We start from the raw sequence: 23,536 nt of genomic DNA, 5'->3' as shown, positions 1-23,536 counted from the left end.
CATGAACCACTAGGCTGCAAATTGAATGCAATAAACTGTCGTTTTCCCAAATACCTTCCCAAAATCAAAATGTAAAGTATACACTTCAGGTTCAGCACCTCTGATGGTTCCTACAATTAACTACCAAAGCACAAGGTGAGAAGGGACATTTGCCTTGCCCCTGGCTTCCTCTGCTGCACCCTATGTATCTTGATGGCCAGTATTCTCCTTCCCTGTGACAGCCATGGTATGGCTCGACACTGCAGCACTGGGAGGGCAGGGCAGAAGACAGAAGGAATGACTGAGGGTGACTTGCTTCCCTCATTTTTAAGTAAGTAGATGCTTTCATTTCTTGGAAGGCAGATGCTGATTTGTTGAGACCAATGCTATTTGAAGAAACACACTGGCTTTGACTAAACTTTTCACAGATGCTATTTCCCGGGGTCAAGTCATAACTTCCAGCCAAAGTCAGAGATCAGTCTGAGGAGAGCTGAAACCAGAGGTTTCTGTCTCCCACGAGGGTGCTCTAACCACCAAACCAATCTCCCTCCATAGTACAGACAAAGGCAAAATAGCTGCAACAGGAGAGATGAGTCCCAGGTGCTCATTTGCTCTGGATTTATGCACAGTAGTGCGTAGGATCTTTGCTGCTTGAATTTATCTGCTTTGGATTTTGTTTTTCTTCTTGAATAGCAACTTTTAATTTCATTCTACTCCCCACCAAACTTTGAAAGACCTTTGGTTATCCTAACTGGACTGGGGTGGGGGGTGAGGGTGGGAGGATGGCTCAAAAAAAGCCTGGAAAATTTGGTTTGGTTATTTTCTGATGAAGAGGCTCTTGTGCACATGGCTGGTTATTTTCTGATGAAGAGACTCTTGTGCACATGGCAGGAGATTGCAGACTACAACAAGCACTTTCGCTTATGACTCCACTTTTCATATTACAAAATGTAGTTACAGCCTCACTACAGAAACAGCAGATGTCTTGGCATACAGTGAGTAATGCAATATCTTGAGAAGCCTCTGTCTAGGGCTCAAATTCAATCCAAGCTGTCACAGGTTTAAGATGACAGAAGAAAATCAGTATTTGTACATTAGCCTGGCCATACATCATCACTGCAGGCTGCGATCTGCAGCACTCTGAGTAGAAGATTTTATTTAAAGTTGATACCGAGTGAAAGGGTTGAGTGCCTGGAATTGAGACTCATAAGGTGCTCAGCCTACCCATTTATCTGCATGACCTTTTTGACCATGGAGACAAAAGACACTTGCTAAGGAAAAGGATTTGGTTTAGACCACATTGATCATACAATTTAAATGTTCAACCCTAACTATTCTACGATTCCATGATTCTATTGCTGTAATTGCAATATTTACCTTTAATACCAATATCAGTTAAGTGCTATATCTAATAAATACCCAAACTTGCCTAAAAATACTGATTTCTTTCTACGTCAATCATAATGCATTATATGAGTTAGCTATTTTGGTTTTAATATTTAATAGGCTATAAATTACAGCCCTGGTTAGCCAGACAGTCTATATTAACAAGAAGTGTCAGAAATTTTCTTTATGTTCCTGTCTTGCACCGAGATCTTTGGCTGTACCTGTACAAAATGTGGATTACGATGCAATAGAGATGTAATTCCATAGCAGTTTCTTACAGAAGCAATAAACCCTTTTCATGTCAATTAATTTTCAAAAATGAATATCATAAAAGCAGGCTGTTCTAAACCTGCCACAGTTTTTGAAGGAGGAGTTAGAATAACAGTCTTTAAAAGAAATTAAAAATCTAACACCACAAGTATCTTTGCCTATCATCTGCTGTCAATACCACCAAATCCCTGTAACTTCTATTTTGAAATTGCAAACAATGCATGCACTTGAGTGTTGCACAGAAGCAAAGCACTAGTCTTCCAAAAATATGTTTTCTAGTATTCAGGTGGTTTGTTGACTTATTTACTGACACTTACTGCACTGCATTGCTTCATACATAAAAAACCTCAGCAGCCCATTTCTGCAAAGCTTGTGATTGTTATTCATATCCACTAAATAATGTTAAGAAAAAGACATGAAATTCTACTGAATAATTTAATAAATACCAAGTACCCAATCTTCCAATTCTATTCCATACAGGTATGGGAATCGTTAAGTTAGATTTATACCAAAATACTGGCAGAAGCAGAAATAACCCTTAAAACACTTCTACCTCTTTTTCACCAGAAGTAAAGCCATTTTTTCCGTGTGTTCAGGGCTTCCTAAGATTATCCAACAGAGGGCTCTCAGCAGCTATTGAAAAGCTTAATTGAGAGCCAAATACACGAACTCTAGTATATACACAAAAATCAGCATACTGTCATTTTAATAACCTGTTCTGTATGCACATACACGTGGCACCTACACCCAATTTAGAAATTTATAAAAGCATACATTAAAACCACCCAGGTAGTGCCTTGTCAGAATTTGTATGCTGCTGAAGTATGCTAGCTCAAGGTTTTTTGAACAGTGGAAAATGAGTTTATTTTTCAAACTGTCTTTAGACAAATAAAATTACATTTTCTTATACTTTCTTTACTCTCACTTAAGGAAAATACTAAGAAAATTGTGTGGAACAAAGTTTGCCTGCTACGTGAGTACCAGCCAGCGTGAATGGCAAGGGTGTGCTTATGCACATGGAGCGTTTATTTGCTAAAGCCAGTTTATACCTGACAAACTTCATCTCATCAAGACAAAGATGTAACTGGACCATTTCAGCAAGAGGGTTAAACCTTGTTCTCTTGGTTGAGATGGTCACAAAGTAGGGTTGCAGTACAGTAGTTCTGAAATGCTTAAGTGATCAATGTACTTGGTAGATTATGCTTTTCTGACATTCAGATATTTGAGGCTAATAAAGGTCAAACATTTTTTAAAGATTTTGCCAATACAGCAGGAAATCTGAGCTAGCAAAGAGTCTTGGCATGTGCTCTCAGAGTTTAGAAAGGACCTCAGTCATCCACTGACCTGTCCTCAGAGACTGTAAGTAAAAAGGTCCTATATATACACCCTGATGTCTCCAAGTAATACTATCACCCTCACCATTTAAAGACCTTAATTTTACATATGGGATGTGACAATGCACTGTGGCATGTCTCCTCTCAGTAACATATGATGAGATTTCCTCTAGGAACACACATTTTTTGAAAATTTAATCGAATGCCACAGCCAATATAGTACCATGTTGGTGTGCCCTGCCTGATCAAAAAAATCCTCACAGCATATTACCTGCTCAAACACAATGTGATCATAAGTCAAAGCTATTGTCCTGCAATAAATTAATGTTAGTATTTGATGGGTTTAGTGAACTATTCACCACAGATGAAGATAATACATAAACTACCATACAAAAAGCTTTTAAAATGTTTTCACAGTATTAAAAAGAAATTACCTATCTGTAGTTCTGCAGGTTCATTCTGCAGCACCTGCAGATGTACCCAGAACATCAGCCAACAAGGTGTATTTTTTTACTTCGCGATTCAATTTGTTTTCCATAATAGCCTTAGAGCTTATCTATAATAATACTAATTTGCTTTCCTCCATACCTTTACATGCAACTGGAAAGACATACCTGCACCCTTTATGCATGTGCTATGAAAGTAATCTAATACATATCTTGCACCGAATGTCAGTGATTAACTTCTCCAAAACGAGTTCTGCACTTTCATAAATGCATGCTTTTTGACCAAAGTCTTTGGAGATTAAGTACAAAATGCATATTCTGCTGTGCTACACACCACACAATTAGGTTTGTCTCTCCATCAACAGCAATCTATTTGGTGCTTTCATTCACCTGCTTTCACCTGCAGTGATACTACAAAGCATGAGGACAGGTAAGTAGAGAAAAACTTATGGTATTTGCAACTGCATTATGGCAATGCTAAACTTTTTTGGCATAATACAGAACAAGAAGCACCCTGCCTTAACCTGAACTGAGTTTGATCTCCGTACACATTCAAAAGTCTACTTTCAGGCTGGGATGTCTGGGTGCATATAAGCATTTGGAAGATCTAATCCATACTGCAATTTGATGCAATCCTTGAAAAATAGCCAACACTCTCTCGATCCTCCACCCCACTATGAGACTTGAGGTTCAAGGGGATACTTAGATGCCAACTTTTGCAACTGCCCTTGTACTTCCAATACAGCCATTTCTTAAAATAAATTCTAAGTTCCTTTGGCACAGAAGTGTTTGGAAACAATCTCTCTTGCCTATTTCACCTGGAGATGCAGGTATATAGGACCTTTGGAAAAAGCCAGACAAGTCTAGCATGAAAAATTACATGCTATCTTGAAGAGTTAGACTTTCAGCATTACACAGCTATCATTTTACTAATTAACTCCAAAAGTACACACAATGCATGTATGGGAACAACAGCAGTGTAACAAAAACATCCAGTGAACTCTAACTTTTTACTTACCACAAGTCCCCATCTTCAATAGTCTTGTCATTTGGGGCTCCAGCATGGCCATAGTGCAAAACAGAGGAGTTCTCCCCACTGACAGGCAAAAAGAAAATTCAGGACATTTAACGGGAGAAGAAACATTAACACACACAACATGAGAAGAAACATCGTAAACATGTGACATTGTAAACATCACCATTTTCATGTATTAAGCATGAAATTTCGCAGTCTGTGAGAACTGCCATAGGTCCTGCCCCAGCACAGGCTGTAATAACATACCCTGCAGCTCGCTCAGCAGAAATGAGTATGGAGAGGGCATTTTGCTACTCTGGCTGCAAGACATGACGTTTCTGCAGAAGGAACTTGGCACAGTTCATAGAAATATTTCCCACATCCATGAGAGTGTTAAGGAAGCAATTATGCACGAGTAATTATTCAACTTACACCCATTTATTACCTTCTGGATTTTTTTAAATTACTAAGCGATATGTTTCCTTAATTTGAGGTTAAATATTCTAAGGCATAAAAAATTCACTTCCACTGGAGTAAATCTGACATGTTTGAAATGCTTGAGGAGTCACTGGGACTGGAAAAATTCAGCCATCCAAGTAAACAGCTCCAGTTCACCTCTGGCACTGTTACATGTGGAGCGGATACACCGCACAGGGAGCATTCACAACACACAATGCCAGCAGCAGGAACAGGCACTCTGTTCTTACCTCTTACTGAAAACCGTATTACAAAGAAAAGCTGAAACCTTCCAGACTAAACTGCTGATTCACAGGAAAACATCTCCAGAGGATGGACCCTTGTTCTCTGCTTCTGAAGCTCCATGATCTACAGTGACTTCTATTTGGCCTTGGCATCCTCTTCTGTCTACTGATACTGCCCCAGTCCCATCAAACATTAAAAGACTGGCAAAGATCTCAAGCTCTACCTATTTTTCTTTTCTAATCTCCTCAGAAAGATGCTCTCTTTCTCTCTTCAAAAAGAGACCCCCCAGTTGACTTGCCAGTCTGTATTCTACCTTTCATCAAAACTCAATTGGTCATCCCGCTCAAATTTGATTCTTTCAAGTTGTGATAGTGGGACAGCTTCGTATCTATGTGAAAGGAATCTGAGGCTCAATTCCAATGAATCTTTCATTGTATCTGCAGTAAATGTGCCACCTGATATACTTCTCATATTAGACTTCTGGTATGTGTAATTACAAAAACAGTAAACATGCACTGTATCCAAAAACAGATTACAGTCAAGATACATTAAGTACTGGTGACCAGTTAGATACTTAACAGATCACTGGTCATTCAGATATAATAACTCCATAAGCAATGATGATGGGGGAGAAAGTAGAGGCTGCTTTAAGTTTCTGATGGCTGGATCATGGTAGTATTTTGAAATCAGTAAGTTTTTTCTTGTTAAGTGTTTTTTAGCGTTCAAGAATCACTACCTTACAAGGAAGTGAAGGACAATGTTTCCTTGGGAATGATTCTAAGACACAAAGTGTATTTCTTGAAATAATACACACTCCAAAGGGAAAAATTAAGTTGTTAAATCAAGAATGTAAAGCCCCCCCAGAATTAGGGCTGCAATGAATTAATTTTGTGATGCTGGTCCAATGGCTTATGCACAGTTTTGCAATCGGCTACTAGCTGGCTACTTTTGATTTCCTGGATGCCTGACTTGGGAACCTAGACTCTTGTGCAGGTAACTAAAAATGGCACCATAAAGCTTGCACACAAGAAGAAGACATGATGTGAGCTTCCTTCTGAGATGTCCTGCCTCCTGGGCACTGGTGGAATAGTTCTTTCTGGCCACAGTCTCAGTTTTTTCACACTAGGACACTTTCAAACTTAGTTTGCTCTGTCTGAAAAAAGAGATCTGTAATAGGGTGATGGACTGCAATCAAAAGAAAATGACCTCCTGTGCCAAGCAATATGTTATTATGCTTGCAGCTTCAGCTGTCTCCTTTCACGTGGAGGGCTCCTATCTAAGCTGGACTATCAGCATGACAAGAGAAAGCAGCATCATTTCCTGTCTGAAGAACTGTTTCACAGCTGGAGGGCTACAATTTTGGGTGGATTGGCACTTGGAAGCAGCTATAATGACTTTGGTGCTATGCATGACACCTTTTGTGAACCCACATGCTTGGTGTTTAAGTTAAAATACAAAAATTACTTAAAAAAAACCCCCAACCCAATACCTGTCATGCACACAGATGCTCACACAGCAGTGTGTCAGGATTTTAGCTGCTGATACTATTCCTTATCTCCCTCTAAAAATGGGGATAAAGCAGGAGAAGCAACTAGCACATGCATATATTTATGATCAACTTTTAAAAAATTATCATGAAGCTTAAGGGCATGACTCCATGCTAATGTATTTGCAGATAGCTTGTTTACTTATCCTCCTATGCTGGCACCCTCAATGTCATATACCATATCATACCATAAACAAGTCATATATTCAAATATAAGCACCTCACAAATGCTTTCAACAACAGACATTGCAAATACAAAGATGGGGTATTTCTTTTGCACATTTTAACGTAAAGGTTTTAGTTTACAAAATATTTCTCTAAGGTTCGGCACCAACTGTTACGGAAGATGCATGAAAAATCTGTTTTTCAGCACCGTTAGTGAAGCGTTAACAGCACACAATCTTTCTTGGCATTTGAGACTCCTTATCTGTCACGCACATCTTGGCTCTGTCGAGGAAACGGGATCATACCACAGAGAGCACAGTTGGTGCCGAAGACCAGACAGACACACCATATGCATTTCATGTTTTCTGGCTGTTTGAAGTGATTGGGGTGAGGAGGTCTGGGATTCACTTGGGACTGGCTCTGGGCAGGTCCCATGTGCTGAACACCCATTAGCAACTGAAACACAGTAGACCTGCCCCTGAAAGCTCTCCCAGCTGTTTTTCACCCAAAAGAAGTTCAGGGTGTGCACTCTAGGACTGGTCCCTGCCTCTGAGCAAAGCCCTGCAGCTGGGGACAAGTGGGACACCTGGCTCAAGAAATGCTCTCCTGACCCAAATTAAAACACTGATGTGGACACACCTCCAGCCTGTTCTGGCCAAGAGGTACAAGTCCAAACTTCCTACAGGAAGCATCTTTACGTCCATCCCAAGATGAAGGCAGGAAAGATGCTTTAGGAGCAATGTTACAGAAGTGGTGTGTACCCACAAGGCAAATGTTACAGCTAGCCAGAACTGTTCCTAATGATTCAGTTAAACTTTCAAGGTGGCTTCAAAACAATTTAAACAAAACCCCCAGCCACAGGCAAAGCAAATGAGCCTTCCTGTAGAAGCTATTTCTTTTCTTCCCAAGGAGAAACACTTGAAATGCCTGGCATCAGTGCACCAAAGTCAGGGTTTAAAATTATGCACTGTGGGCAAGTGTGGATCACTGGCAGCTCCGCTGCCTTCCTGGAGGTCAGCACCTCCGAAAACCACCACGCGCTGGGTGGCCAATGTCTGCCTTCAGGCAACCAACCTGAAAAATTCTCCAAGAGACTTCTGTGAATCTGTTATTATTCCTTTAATAGTTTGCTTCTAACTGGTGCCAAAGATGTGTTTGTTACAGAAAGAACTGCACAAAGTGGTGGAAAATCTGCAAATTAACACCACTGAGAGTGCAAACAGCAGGAAGAGATTCAGATACTAGGAAAGGAAAAAAAGTCCCCAACATACATTTTAGATCAGAAAACATCCTGAAAACAAATTATCAGAAAAAAGACAAAGAGGAAGAACGCAAGTGATACTTTCAGAACAGGAGTAAGCTGAGCACCAAGCATTACAAAGAGTGCAGCTGTTAACTCTACATTAAGAACATCTAAAGAAAGACCAACAGACCATTAACTAAAACAACAATCTATTTCCATCATGATTTAAATAATAAAATCAATCCAGAAGGAAGCACTAACAGCCTTCTCTCCAATTTTCCATCTAAGATATGAAAACTTTAAAAGTTGTACTGAAAAGAAAGGAAGAAAAACAGATTAAGTAAGTATCATAATCTTATCCAAAAAGCTTTACATATGGCAACCCTCAGATAGAGGAAGGCATTTTACTGCACTATGCTATTCTTAATCACTGGAATCATCTGCTGAGAGCTGTCATCTGCCTGGAGACATCTGTCAAGATGACCTGAACCTAGGTCTAAGATGTCTTATTATCAAGTTGGAGCTGACCATGGCTTCTGCAATGGTTGCAAAGATACTAATGCTTCCATCTCCACCCGAATCCACCTGGAAATTCTGTGCCTGGTTACCAGTGGGTACCATCCACTGTAGCGTCACCAGGACGCACTGTGCATGCAACTCAACCTTTGCTTTCCCCTTTGTAAAAACGGTTACTTGGTACACCACAACACTGCAATGAATAATTCATTAGCATTTGAACACCACTCAGAAGTCAACGCTTTGTTAATTGGTGCTAAATATATCCAAGTACATTTATCAAATACTATGATTCTCATTTAATTGCACTTACGTGGCGTCTGTTTGCGCTTCAAACCACTGACAAGTTGACAAGTGTTTGAAAGTATCACTAACTACAGGACTAACCTCGCTATGTGATGACTTGTAATACTAATATATGTGTCCTATTATTCTCAACTGATTGGAGAGTGAATACATGCAAGTGAATCCATAAAGCATATTTGGTCACACAAAATACTCATTTACCATCTCCTGAAGAGTGTAACACTGGACACGAACAGCAACAAATGATGCACTCAACGTGTGCAAAGTGATTTATTTCTATACTGAAATATAGTATTGATTACTCTTGATTTCCAGCTTAGTGAGCATCTTTTCTAAAATCTAAATAACAAACATGGTTTTTATTTAGAAGCATGATTCCTTTCTACAGAAATTATTATCAGGACTGAAATCTAAAAAGAAAAGATCCTGTCAAAATACCACAACTTTAAGTGTCAGGAAAACAACAAAACTCCAGATGAATAGAAGAAAACATAACTATTCAAAAATCCCAATTGCAATAGCTATTTTTAATTATAATGTAGGTAAGTGTAATACTTACAGTGCATGACATCTTCATGGTAAAAAAATGCCTACTATTTTTGCTGTTATTACGTTTGAATTCACCAAATATATCTACTTACATTCATTTTATTAGGACCTAGCTTAAATCTGTTAATATTATTCACTCTTACTTCATTGCTCATAGTCAGACTATAGCAATTTATGGACAAAGGCCTTTGTATTCTACCTTCTTATATGTTGGTTGTTTTTTTTAATCACGTTTGTCTGCACTTTTAATTGTAGCATACAATGACAGCTCCCAACTTCAACAATGAGTCATGATATTGTTAGGATCTTACATTTCAAGGGCAGCCCTTCTCCATGTATTAAATCCTCCAGTAGTTCTGAGGCAGCTCATACACCACTCCTACACCTTGCTAAGCCACTCCAGCATGGTGCAGCCGGACACCCACGAAGCTCCTGTGTTCACCCACTTCTGAACTACTGTTGGGGCTTTCCTCCTCCTGAGTTCCCAGAGTCACGTAACCAGGTCCTGGATTTTTCCGTCCTGTGGAGAGTTTAGTCTGTCCCCACGGGGTCACAAGGACCCACCATGCAAGCATGCAGTAGATGTTTCTATAGGTTTAGTAAAACCATGGATGTCTAGCACCCAAAGCAGACCCCACAGCATGGGTTTTAATTTACTGCAAGTGAATGTGAAATCTGTATGGTTGTGAAAAACCATACACAGAGACAACTTGATTTTACCATCACAGCCTGTGACAATACCACAGAGATGGAGCCTCATTTCAATGGGATGTTAATTCTCAAGTTATACGACAGTACTTAAAACAGGAAACTTTTCAGACAATTTAGAGGCACAATTTGCCATAAAACTGCTCATGTTCCTATTGCAATTTTGCATACAAATTGGAAAATTGCATTTACGAATAAGCAATTGAGTAAACAGCAGAAAGAAGCGAAGATGCTAATTGTCCCTATTACCTCCAAAGCAATATAACATTACTGTCATTAATGTAAAATTTACTTTTGTAAGAGTATGCGATTTCAGTGTAGAGCAAATGTTTGTGAGTAGCAGCAGCTCTACAAGTGGAACAGATATACTGATACACATGCCTCATCTAACTGTCACACATCTCTGATTAGATTAATTCCACTGACTAAATAAGATTAATATCTGCACAAAGCACACAGCTGTTCTTCAACATGTATCCTATGCTATTCTGTTGAAATTCTGTAAATTAAAAATGTGCATTTCTACAACTGCAGGGAAAACTTTTATAATACTTTCCCAAAGTATATTTTCTCCAACACTAGCTGTTCAGCAAGAAAAATAGAGAGCAAAGTATTTCCAAATTCCAAAAATATTAGTTTAATTGCATGCTAACCTTTGAGGCAAAGAATTTTGAAAAAGATATTAAATACTTAAGGTATATTTCAAAAAGAGTATTTTTGAGCAAGAGAAAATAGCTCTAAAGCCCTTCTTCGTAACACTATTTAACAAAAAAGGCAATTGCAGCACAGACATGAGCATAAACGTGATCTTGGCAATAGTAGCAGTCACTGGGAATCTCTCGAGTATAGCAGAATCTGTAACCAAGTTATTTCTTTAAGATACCTTTCTTTGGCTTTTCCAGAGGAAACAGTTCAAAACTCACTGTGGTGGCACTTGCAAACACATGATGCACCTCAAAGGAACAATATTACAAATGTCCAGTGGAAACCTGGCCATAAAGACTACAACAACTCAGTGTAAACCACTGACTTACCTGCCACAGATGCAAGTGTAGGAAGTGTGGCGCATGCCACCTCGAGCATAGCAGTAGTGCTGGAACAGGCTGCAAAGTAAGAAAGGGGGTAATTAATAATATATTAAAACAAACCATAGGACAGGGAGAAAAACTAAGTCTTTTTTGAGTACAGCTCTGCTGGTGCAAATCCCTGGCTCCCCAATGAGGCTCTCTGCCTGTTTCTGCTCATCTGAAGACTCAGATTCACTCACATCCACAGCTCAGCTGTTCTACGGAGCATCATGCAATTTCCACAAAGCCCATTAAGCAACTCTGCAGCAGAGAGGAGGGGGTCAAGTGCAGCTCAGTAACTTCAAATGGCAAATTGCTTTCCTTACCTACACAACATAGAAAGGCAAAGCACTGTTGTCAAATCTGACCACAGATTGAAAGGAATGGTAACAGGTAAATGCTGAAGCTGGCCAAACTCTCTGAAATGAGGCTGAGAAAACCATTGCATCATTTCAGGTATAAAATCATATCCATGATCCTTATTTTCAACCTTCCTGCCTTCAGTCCAGGTGTGCAAATTCAGCAAAAGTGAAATCCAGGGTCACAGGGAAGGAGCCCACCAGATAGGGAAAAGCTCTTCTTCCAAATAATTTCAGCAGAAGCTCTCTTGGTTTTGCCACCTCACTGATACATTCTGCTGAAAATAACCCTGAAGCCTGAACTACATCTGACTATGCTGTATGCCTTCCTCTCCAGACAAGCCAGCAGAGCTCTCCCATTAAGTCAAGCCAGGCACTCTCTGCCAGCATCATGGTCCACACTGGAATGGATGGTCTCATGTTTTCTTGTCTGTAGCACAACAGACACAGAGAAAACATAAAATTACTCAGTTTTGGATAGTGGTACCTTAATACCTTTTGATCTCCCCTGCCAAAACATGGGGAAAAAAATTAACACACACTCAATCCCAACAGCAAGAAGATAATGTGGTAACATTAGAATGAGCCCCACGCTCTCCACCAGTACTCCTCTTGCACTGCCATCCTGCTGGAGGAGCTGTTTGGCCTTAAAAGCATTAAAACATTTTTATCTTCACTGTCAAAATCCCCTTCATATGAGGGCAGATGTGCCCAAAGAACAATTAATTTAGGATTAGGTGCTTTAAGAGCTGAGCACATATCATGGATCCTTTTATTCTTTTTGAAATATGCTCTAATTACAATCCAATTCCCTTTAATACTGAATGAATTTCAAAAACTCACTACTTGTAATACTGAAATCATTTCATTAACACGGAGTGATAATGGGTCTATTCAGAAGAATAGAGATGTTGTGATTTTGTCCTTCCACAGCAGCAATCCACAGAACACAATTCAAGCACTTTGAAGGATATTAAAGACATTACATGCTTGTAAATCCAAACCAGATTTTAAAATTATACAAAATGACAGTATTTAAGGAGAAACAAAACAAAACACACAAATTAAACACACAAAGGAAAAAAGAAAACATACATTTAGAGGCTTCCTGGGGAGATCTAGTTTACAAGGTCTCTTTTCTGCTCAAAGTGCTGTGGTTTTACAAGGTAATTCTGTATTGCCCCAAACCCCAGTAATGGCAGGAGCAGGTCAAATGGCAGGAGAGGCAAGGAGAAGCTGGCACAGTGAGAGCACAGCAGAGCTACCACTAAACTGAACAAAACAATTTATGACCTATGAAACCTTTGATGCCCTTGACATTTAACAATAATGTGACCTTTGATCCCATGACCTTTGACCCCACAAATTGATGTCCCCCGACGGCATTGGTGTGTCTGCAGGTCAGGTGCTAACTTTTAAAAGCACACAACTGTTCAGATGACGTGGGTTCTTGCACTGATTTGGAACTAACTTTTTTAACACAGGGATACATCTGGGTTTGGCACCTCTTCTTTTTGCAAAAAAATCATCAGCTTCTTTAACTGACTGAAAACTGGAGATTGTAGGTAATCTGAAAAACATCACTGCTTTTTCCATTAACTTAAAAAACGTATCAGCCACCAACTACTCCAGTAAATCTGCCCCTACCCTTTCAGATTTGCTGAGGCACCGGACAGTGTTATCCTCGCCTCTCTGCGCAGTCTTGACTACCTCCTTGACTGTATGGACTTGAGAGAGAAGAAAACTCTTTCTTCATCATTAGAAGCAACAGGAAAAGTATATACCTATTTCTGGAATCTTGTGGAGTATTGTATACATCCGAACAAAACTCCAGAATGCTTAAAGCAGCTCAACTTCAGAACAACCTGAAATGCCATTAAAGTAAAACCTGCTATAGATAAACTTTTGCTCTGACAATGTTCGTGTGTCTTATGATCATCTTAGGTCTTTCTACTGTTACTTAACGCACACTGCAATTACAATCAGATCTGTGCTACAAATGTAAATTGAATCAAATGAAGTAGTCTAATGTCAACAGTTTTCCTAACTTAAGTGGATTTAAGGAATAGGGGCACATAAAGCAGGAGGGATAGGAACTATCTGTAATGATTTCCATCACACTTTTTGCTTATTTTCAGATCTTCCTCAGCACTAAACTACAACATATCCATACACACTTAGCAGAGTGCGATTTTTATTTCCCAAAAGAGGTAAACAAGCAATCTCTAATTTGAATTCCTGTCATCAGCTCTTCTTAAGTCATAACAAGACTCAAGAAAACCACATTTTGTATTTCTCAGCTATTCACTTCTGAAACTCAGACACTTTTAGTTCTAAAAGGTTCAATTTCTATAAAAAAATCCAATTCAGTATTTTGGCTTACATCTTACAAAAACAGGTAAAAACTGCAGTTACAGAAAATGCAGCAAGTACAGAGAAAAGAAAGATAGAGAAGGAACAAAAAGTGGCAAGAACATCTGACAAATTAAAAACTTAAGGTGAGTTCCTCTAACACTGACATTCCTCAGTGTTTTCTTCTACCTCTACCCAAGTCCCACATCCATAGTAACTACAGCAAAGTGCTGCAGAACAAGGTGTGCACATTGCTTTGGAAAGGAGAAACAATTACTCATTCCAAGATTTCCAATGGAGGAGGACCAAAACCACCGAATAACTCTGTTTGTTATTCCAGATACTGGAGCCATGTCAAGAACACCTGCTGGATACTGGTAGTTCAGGAACCAGATTTTTAGACTGTGTATCAGACATCTGCTGTCAGAAGCACAACTTGTCTGTACATACGAGTCAAGGACACTCATGGGACAGTATCTCACTAAGGTGATTATGTTTAAATAACTTAAAATACGTACATATATATATATATAATTTCACGCTGGAAAACTATTTTCAGAATGTTTCAGATCCACAATAATATCCTCAGTGTACCTTTGAGAAAGTTGCCTTCTAATAAAAAGAAACCTTTACACACTTCAAAAATAGTATTCTTTGAACACAGCCCTTGAGACTTGCCTTGAAATGCAAGCAGGAGGTTTTGAACTATAAATTGGAAGCCACAGAAGCTTAAGGTAGTTCTGTAGGTTTGTTCTTTTGGTGGGTTGTTTTTTTTTTCTGGTGTTTCTTTTTTTGTTGGTTTTATTTTTATTTTTTTTTTAAATCAGTACCGTTGGAAGATGTAGGGGAATATCTATTAGTTAAATGTGCACTGACTTACTTTTGAATTACAACCAGAATGTGCCCTTTTATTTTTGTACAGTGTAAGTATCAAGCATAGCCATGAGTCAGGCTAAAACCCAGAGCTTTTACAAAGAACTCACAAAAGGCCAAATTTTCCAAAGCTGATCTCTCTGTATCAGGACTGAAAGTCACTGTTTTGATCATTTAGACACATAAATATCTTCACATGAGAAAGCTATAAAGCCCTAGTAACACAAAATTTTTAAGCCACAGTAAATATAATTTGTCTGTGATATCTGAAGTATTTACACTTGGCATCAAACTAGGCTGGAAGAACCGTGCACACAGGAAGAAGAGGTGTCAGTAACAGTCAATCAGTGGACATAGGAGTAGTGCTTCCTTTAATTCCACACTAGATGCTGTGAGGTTCTTAAATACAGAGCATTTTTCTTTGTTAACCAATTTACTTTGGTAATGTAATCTATTTCCCATGGACAACTTGATGTTTTAAGGCTTAGTTTATCCAATCCTATTTTCATTTAGTTCACAACCAACACTGAAGTATTGCAAAATATGTCTGAGGTTGTTTTAACACAAAAGTCAGTACTTCATTGCAAAAGAGTAAAGAAGGGGAGCGGAGAAGAGAAGGAGAAATAATCCAGTTTACTATTAATGAACAAATGGTGGATTACAAACTTGCATCACAAGAAAATTACAACTATGAGCAGACGAGCAAAGGATTCTTCTACACATTTGAGACAATATAATTAGAGATTTAGGAAAGCAGTGTTATTATTTAAGTGGTTTACATGACCAGAAATTGTTTAGAACAGAATTTATTGCTCCAAGAACAACAGGAAACAAAACCACTTCTGTGCAATGAGTTCTCAAACCCGTTTACACTACTTCTAATGAAAATGTTGCAATCCAACCATCAGCTGGGTTATTTTGCACAGTCACAGAGTAGATCTGCTGATGCTTACTATCAACCAGAGGCACTGAACGCAGCTATACTTTGAAGCATCTCTGTTTAAAATTCTCCTAATTTGTATCATGCACAAGCAGAAAAATGTGTTATTTTTCAAAAAAATGTTGATCCTTCTGAATTCCAACACTGAAATTCTGTTCTCTTTGTGTGTGTGTTTTCTTAGCAACTAAGTTATTTTTCTTTATATGCAGCAAACTCTAGATAATAATAGGTCTATAGAAGAGAAAAATGTTATTTGAGTACAGCTGGGATAGAAGAACTGTAACTTTAGCAAGCAGGTACGACACATGAAACTGGCAGTACATTAACGTAGTTACATGCAGACAATCCATTATGAAATAAAGAAAAGCTGTGTAGAAGCAGCATAGAAGTGAGTGGTCTCACCTTTGTAACCAAAAATTCAGGTTGGTGTTTCCTAAATGTGCTACTTCTCTGTACTAAAACGGATGTATCCAGAGCTCTGGACAGGAACAGATGGCAAGATTACCCCAAAATACAGACATATTTTAAGCATACAAAATGATACAGATCAGAAGGAATGCCATTCCTTCAGGAAACAGTCCACCAAGGCAAAGCCATTTCACCAGCCATTAATGCTACCTGGAAACCAGCCACCCATCAAACAGAAAGTCCATAAATAATACAAAACTTGACACTGTCACGTATGTCATATATGATTTTCATTGATTGAAGGTTACTGATAATCTCAGTTCAAGAAGAGAGTTTAGGTGAGGGATAATCAGCATTTTAATTGCATGACTGGCAATTATAAATTATCTGTCTTATATAAAGAATAACTGAAGAGATTATATGACATTAGCGGATACTTCATCTTTTTTTCCGAACTACATGGATTGGTCAGTTTAGAGAACCTGGAACTGCATTCTTCTCTCTCTCTCTCACACACACACACATATATTTTCTTTTTGTTGATTAATTTGTCCTTTTATTGCCAAAGTTAACCATTCCATGTGAAACAAGATTTCCCTCATCATTTTTCAAACCCCAAATTTTTGAATAATTCTTTGGTCAGGAACAACATGACTCTATGATACTGCAGCAGTTTAAGAATGCCTGTGGAATTATCTCCTTTTCTCCCTCCCAGACAGATTGATGTTAAGTTTTTTCTAACAGCTCTGTTTGAATTTAAATCCATTTTTTTTTCCCCCAGTATGCAGAAAGGGCAAGAGTTTTAGCAGATGCCATTTGAAGAACTGCATATACCCACTCTCACTTGATGTGCCTTTCATTTAATTCTAGGCTGGTGCAACATCTCTCTACCTCACTCTGAGAATCCGTTTCACAGAAGTTCAGCTAACCCATTTCATTACCAACATTCAATTGCAAACAACGATTCTGCAAGTCTATAACCTCATACTCTGCTGCTGTTGCTTTTCCAGAAGCTTGGCAAGACAACTGAACAGGTACTCTAGACATAGGACAGCTGTCAGAGCGCTCTGTAAATACACCTTTCCAGTAAGTCGATCTTTAAATTAACACTCCAGAAGCCTTCTAAGAAAGTCTTCAAGTATGGATGTCAAATCATTATTTTCCTGAAACTCTTTTAACTCCATGCACCTATCATTTGTCAGAATTGACTCGTATGCATAAAACCCAGTCAATTTATGAATTCAAATGTTATGACTATAGAACTACTGAAATCCTTAATTGTTTCATAGCAATTAAGATGATTAAGATATTCATAGTACAAACCTACAAGTTAAGGTCTACCTCCTCCCATTTTTTTTCATATGCAGATGCTCAACCTGGTCTGTCATCAGAGGAATAACCCTCTTCCAGATCTGCCAAGTTTGCCAAGGGGCTGTTACAGAAATACAAAGAGCTACCCAAAGGACTGCATCAGAGCTCCAGGGAACCATCATCAAGTAACTGACAGAAGCAGCATAAATGGCACAAGAGATTGCCATCACTGAGACTCCAGCTATGATTAGACCATTGCAAGCAATGAAACTTGATTGGTTTGCATAACCATCCCTGCAGGTGACAGAGGTAACAGACCCTCTATGCAGTTCTGTAGTCTGTGGCAACAGCAAGTACAGCAGTCAGTCTCCAGCTGGGTGGCTCAGTACTGAACACAGTCGTAAAGCATGTGGTTTACGGTGGGAACTTGTCCTTCTACACTGTGCTAACATCACCTTCTTCACGCTCCTGGCCTGCCTGGCAGCCTGGCACTCCCCATCTGTTGTATTTAGGTAGCTAACACAGCAGCGTGATCTCCTTGTGCACTGTTCCCACACAGCCATGTGCTAGCTGTAAAACCTGGAATCCAAGATTTCTTTTCATCCATTTTTTACAGCAGAAGGATTTTTAAACGGCTTTTCAATCTTCACCAAACATGTAAATGGAAAAACATTCCCACTGCCACACTAGAAAGCAACAACCATTAAGAGGGGTCTCCGTTTTACTTCTTCACCAATTCTAAAGTCCATTTGAGTCACGTTCATTACTAACAAGGCAGAACTAAGTTCTGTGCTGGTCTAAATTTCATACTTAATCTAATATTACAGAAAGAGCTGGCATGAATTTTTCTTAGATTCATTGCTCCATTTCCAACTCTAACAATTCTAGATCTCAACTGGCATATTTTAAATTAATTTTTTTGTAGTTTAAACCTATTTATCAACAGCTAATTAATGGTGTCTAAATCCTTTGATGACAGAATGATTAAACTGCATTTTAACTAATTCATCTTTAATTAAAATGCTGCCAGCAAACCATTTCTAGATGTGCAAAAAGGACACATTTGTAGATGCTCACTCTTTAACTATTATGTAAAGCCAGTAATTAGAAGAACTCATGATTTCAATTATATTTTAATTACTGTTACATATAAAACATGCTTTAATAGATGTAATGCAATACATTTTCTTTCTTTACAACCCACTAATCATTCCTATTGGGGTGACAACCAAATAAAAGGAAGTTTAATATATGCACTAGTACAGGAATCTTGTTTTAGCTTTGAGCCAATTCTCTTTCGATTTCTTCTTTGCAGCAGAAAGGTACTTAATTATCTCCAAACCTAAAACACAAATGAATCCCTATAAATCCCTATTAAAACTCTAAAGGGAGATTAGCAGTAACTGACTGTAATAAAGAGAAATGCTTTATCCTTATTATTATACTTGCATGTCTTTGAGTTTCTTCAACTCAAAATACAAGGCTAATAAAAAAACCTGACAGAGTTAAGAAAAAAATATAAGGTGACATCTGTACTGGTTTTCCTACCTCTCTCCTTCACAATCTTAGGAAACAACACAAGCCAAGAGATGTTTTAGTTATTACAGTAGCCATCAATTTTCATTATGAAAATGATGGAAGTTTAACTGTTCTTTACGACAGCTGTGTCAGTTTGTAATGCAAATATGGAACAAATTATTTCTTTCTGAATCACAGAAGATACAGATAGCTGGTTGTGAACACTCAATATCCTGAAGCAATTCAACCTTTAAACTTGCATGTTATTACTTTTCTGAGACAACCTAAAATGTGATAAATTAGTTATTGAACATGTTTCTAAACTCTGCATATTCCATGCAGTTGTACAACACGGTAAGCTCAGTCCTAGGGTTTTGCCGCTTTCAGTGATCTGAATTTGACATGAAGAAACTAATAAGATTATAGGAGAAACATGATTAATTTACCTACTAAATTGTACTTCACAAATATTCAAAAAGGTGTATTATGTTATTCCACTGACTCATATACATGAAATATAATTTTCATAAGCTGATTATCTCCTATTTGGATATAATAGTGAAATTGCTGATATTTTGGTTTATTTCAAGTTTTCTCTAAAAATATTCAGCATTTAACACTTTAATAGTTAAGATGCTTTCCCATCACGGGTGCCTATGATGAAGCCACTGAACACACAGATACTGAAATACTCGCACAAGACTTAAGTTGCTGCATAGTTAGATTTACATAAATCCTCTCCTTTAATTTCCCTTTCTGTCTATTCCTGCATGTAGGCAAGCTCTTGGGGGCAGGAAATGTACTTTCCCACCTTATAAAGTGCACACTACCCATTTATATTTTGATTAAATAACAACAGCTGATAATGAAGAATAGAGGAACTGTATCTCCCCAGGAGAGTATATATAGAAAGGTCATTTTGAATATGTAAGTATTCATTCTTAACAGATGTCAAGAACAAATGCTGATGTTGTAATGTGCTGTATCAAAGTTTACTGAGAACACTCCTTACTTATTAAAAGATTACAGTACATCTACCTGGAATAATAATTAAAAAAACCCACCAAACTCTTAAATACATTAGGTGTAGCACCCAATTGCTGTTCCACCATGTCAAGAGTCTTGTAGTGCCAACACAAGCAACAAGCAGACAAATGAGACTATCTCCTCACATCACCTGTCGTTCCTACCAGGTTACGGGGTTTATTGTCTTAGTGCCTCTAAGTATGAGGCCAAGGACAAACATGTTTAAGGACTGCATGCACAGTAATATTAAGTAAGAACAAGTATTTGAGAAGACGAAACATTTCAGCTGTTAGAAGTGCTGGGGAAGGACAGTAATAAGGCTAATATCAGAAATAACATTACGATAGAAGCTAAACAGATATATATTGACAGCTTGTCTTACTTTCAGTTTAATTTACTTACTTATTTAAATGCTAACTATAATAACTGCTTTTTTTTTTTTTTTTTACAATGGCACTTTGGCCAGTAAGTGCTGTGATTTCTTTCTCTGTCTACAGAGATTTTCTACTAAAGCAAGGACACAGCACAGAAATGCCAGCTGCCTACCTGCTTTCATGCGGAGAGAATCAAGTGCACTGCAGCAATACGGAAGTGAAGAGCTGACTAACATTTTCTCAGTGGGGATACTTTTTTGGAGGAGCTCATGCTTACTTCCCAGGAGGCAGAGCCTTGCAACCCTGCTTGTATCTCCCACACACTTTCTGGAATAATGCAGTGCATTACTGCTTCCCTAGCAGAGAACATGCAGCTAAGTATAGAAAGCCTGGTTAAGTATTTCGGAATGATCTAGTTAACTCCAGAACACCATCTAAACTTTTCTCAAAATTGCATTTTCCCTGCCCGCAGAAGCCCAGAGTATGATGGTATGTTTGGCTGGGTCTGCTCCCAGATACTGTGTTGTCAAAAGAAGAGAAGTCTTCCTGGCTCGTGCAGATAAACGACAGATAAGAGATGTCCTTCTCTAATCTTTCTGACCATGTTTCAAGGGTCCTGGTCATATAAAATGAGTGAATAGCTGCCCAGAGGACTACACCATTTACCACAAATTACCTCTTTATGGAAGAATCAATTTTATAGTCTCCTGAATTTCAAACACTTGCCTCTTCAATCCAGTGGAATTACTCTTTTGAGAGCCAACCCTGAGATAGATGAGCCCAAGGATCCACTCTTGGGGCTATGAACTATCTGTTATAAAAATCTAGAGAGGGCTTATAAGTCTTTGAAAAAGGCTCTGAGTAAAGAAAACATGTATCAACACTTAAACACTATATGGCTAAAAGTGTCCAGATTAATCTGGCGAGTCTCCAACAATCTTCTGTCCCAACAGACCAGCAAGCTAAATTCAAGTCAATCTAATACAACAGAACCAGAAAGCATTTTCAAGAGACGGAAGAAACTACATTCCCCTGCATGCTGCCCTGGAAACTCCAGCATGAGTGGATTTCTGCTCATGCAGGGAGAATTTTGCAAACTGAACTCATGAGAGCAGACCTTTACAAACATATTAACTAACTTCAACTCCTAAGAAGCCAATATGCAACTTTCAAAGCAAATACCATTGCAAGACATGGGGTACAAAATGAAATGTGTTCAGCAGAGATGATTACAACAGCTCTGGAGCTCTTGCACTCCCAAGAAGAAATCCATAACACTGATCATAGTCCCCTTAGTCCTCACTGCAGAGTACATAGCATCGTTCAGGTGAAAGGGAAGGGAAAGTACACCCTCAACAGAACTTTCAACAATTCAAGCTGCCATGCAAGGCCTGACAAATCCACTTGCCTGCTCGTAAGTGACACACAGAAAATTGCCCAGCTCAGTGTTCATCAGTTTCTCCAGATCTACTGCTCTCATTAGAAAGAATTAAAACCACGAGGATTAGAAAGATGACATCAAACAACTATAAATGAGCCTAACATTTCATTGCATGCCTAAAATTCTGAGGACATTTTGGTTACTCCATTCCTGGCATTGCTGAGCCTCATCTAGCAGCAAATCAAACAAGGATTCCAGTAGTGGGCCAACAGTATATACTCTTTAGATCTGTCAAAAAATTAAAGAAAAAGTTTTGTCATGAAGCTGCATGTGCTTGAAACTGCTCATGTCAATATGTAAAACTACATAACAGAGCCACATCTGTCAGGAGTCACAGTCACGCTCTTACACCAAAATCACGTCATCTGTTCTCTCTATATGGAAGATTTGTTACCCACCACAGCTCCTTCTCCCTACAGGAAGATGAAAGCACCCACCAAAACACACAGAGGCAGGACTCACAGGACGAACCCCAGACTAACCCCACAAGGTGTTCTGCACTTCCCCCTGATGTAGATGAACAAGCAATCACATCCCAAAAAACAGTGAAAAAAGATGTACATAGTCACACTGTCTTCAATCATGTCCCAAAGTCTAATGCTATATCCAAGCAGCAGTCGATCAATTCACAGAAATTCTCAACACTTATTTCTTGCCTTGAAAATCTGGGAATGTGAGCAGCTCCAACAGACAGTCCAGGATGCCTGCAAGCCACAAGCACTAGTCTGCTGGGAATATAAAAAGTGTTTTAAATACTTCTTGATTTAGCTGGCAATTATCTTTTCACTAGTCTATTAGACCTTTCATCTCCCTCTGGAGGTGACTACACACAGAAGAGGTAAACCTCTTTTGCTGGATTCAGTAAACTTACAAGATATAAACAGAAATACAGGCTTTATTTGCCATTCCTCACTGATAAAGCAAGTATTAGATGAGATCAGTGGTGAAACCCCATAAGCAGGCTATAGGAGCAGCCACTCCTACCATAGATCTGTCAGGTCTCTACAAACACAAGGTAAAAAGATTGGGCTCATGTCCCAAGCACCAGACAGACTACCAAGACCAGGACATGTTCTTGAAGACCTTGACATGTTCTTGAAGACTATGGCAGGGAGCAGTTGAGAGGCACTGAATTCTATGAATTCAGGGTAAAGCTTAGGAAACATCAACCACTGGTTTGCTAGGACACGTGTTTTTACACTTAACTTGCCTGAGTCCTTACTTAGAAAAGTCTCTGCCCAAATAAGCTGGTTTTCCATTTAAGAACTGCTGATTTTGTAAACAGGTAGAATTCACCATTTCCCTTGTTTATGGTTTATATTTTACCTATGTATTTCAGTTTCTATTCAAGTTTGTCAGGCTTCACCACACAGCTACAAAACGTGGGTGCTTTCTGTTTAAGCATCCAAGTAGCTCCCATGTACCTGTACATGCTTGAAAAGAGTGCCTGTATTTCCCAAAATTACTATTCTTGAGTAATTGAGTGTGTAGGCACTCTTTTTTCTCAAGGAGAAAGTGTTCCTTGCCATCACTCTCAAAACAGAGCTGACATCAGAAGACATTAATTGTGACTTTCTACTCAGATATCAGACACAGAAATACTACAGAGAGATATTTTAAAAACATTACTTTGGGCTAGATTCATTCTCCCTGAGGTAATTAAGCCTTTGTTCTGATGCATATATAAAAATCTCATTAGCTG

General features: G+C 38.6%; 1 protein-coding gene across 1 annotated transcript in view; it reads right to left on the bottom strand.

Annotated features, from left to right (window-relative positions):
* The window catches only part of PEPD (peptidase D), a gene marked incomplete at both ends in the record, with an annotated part of 93,517 nt that overhangs the window by 12,860 nt on the left and 57,121 nt on the right, over positions 1–23,536 (bottom strand). The window contains 2 exons of the mRNA XM_010016841.1: positions 4,434–4,511; positions 11,200–11,268. Of these exons, the coding sequence (XP_010015143.1) occupies positions 4,434–4,511; positions 11,200–11,268 (147 nt within the window). The remainder of the gene's footprint in view (positions 1–4,433; positions 4,512–11,199; positions 11,269–23,536) is intronic.

The sequence above is a fragment of the Nestor notabilis genome, unplaced genomic scaffold (assembly GCF_000696875.1).
Source record: "Nestor notabilis isolate BGI_N333 unplaced genomic scaffold, ASM69687v1 scaffold11836, whole genome shotgun sequence".
NCBI lineage: Eukaryota > Metazoa > Chordata > Aves > Psittaciformes > Psittacidae > Nestor > Nestor notabilis.
The sequence above is the reverse complement of the archived record's forward strand: the minus strand, read 5'-3'. Positions and strand labels throughout refer to the sequence as shown.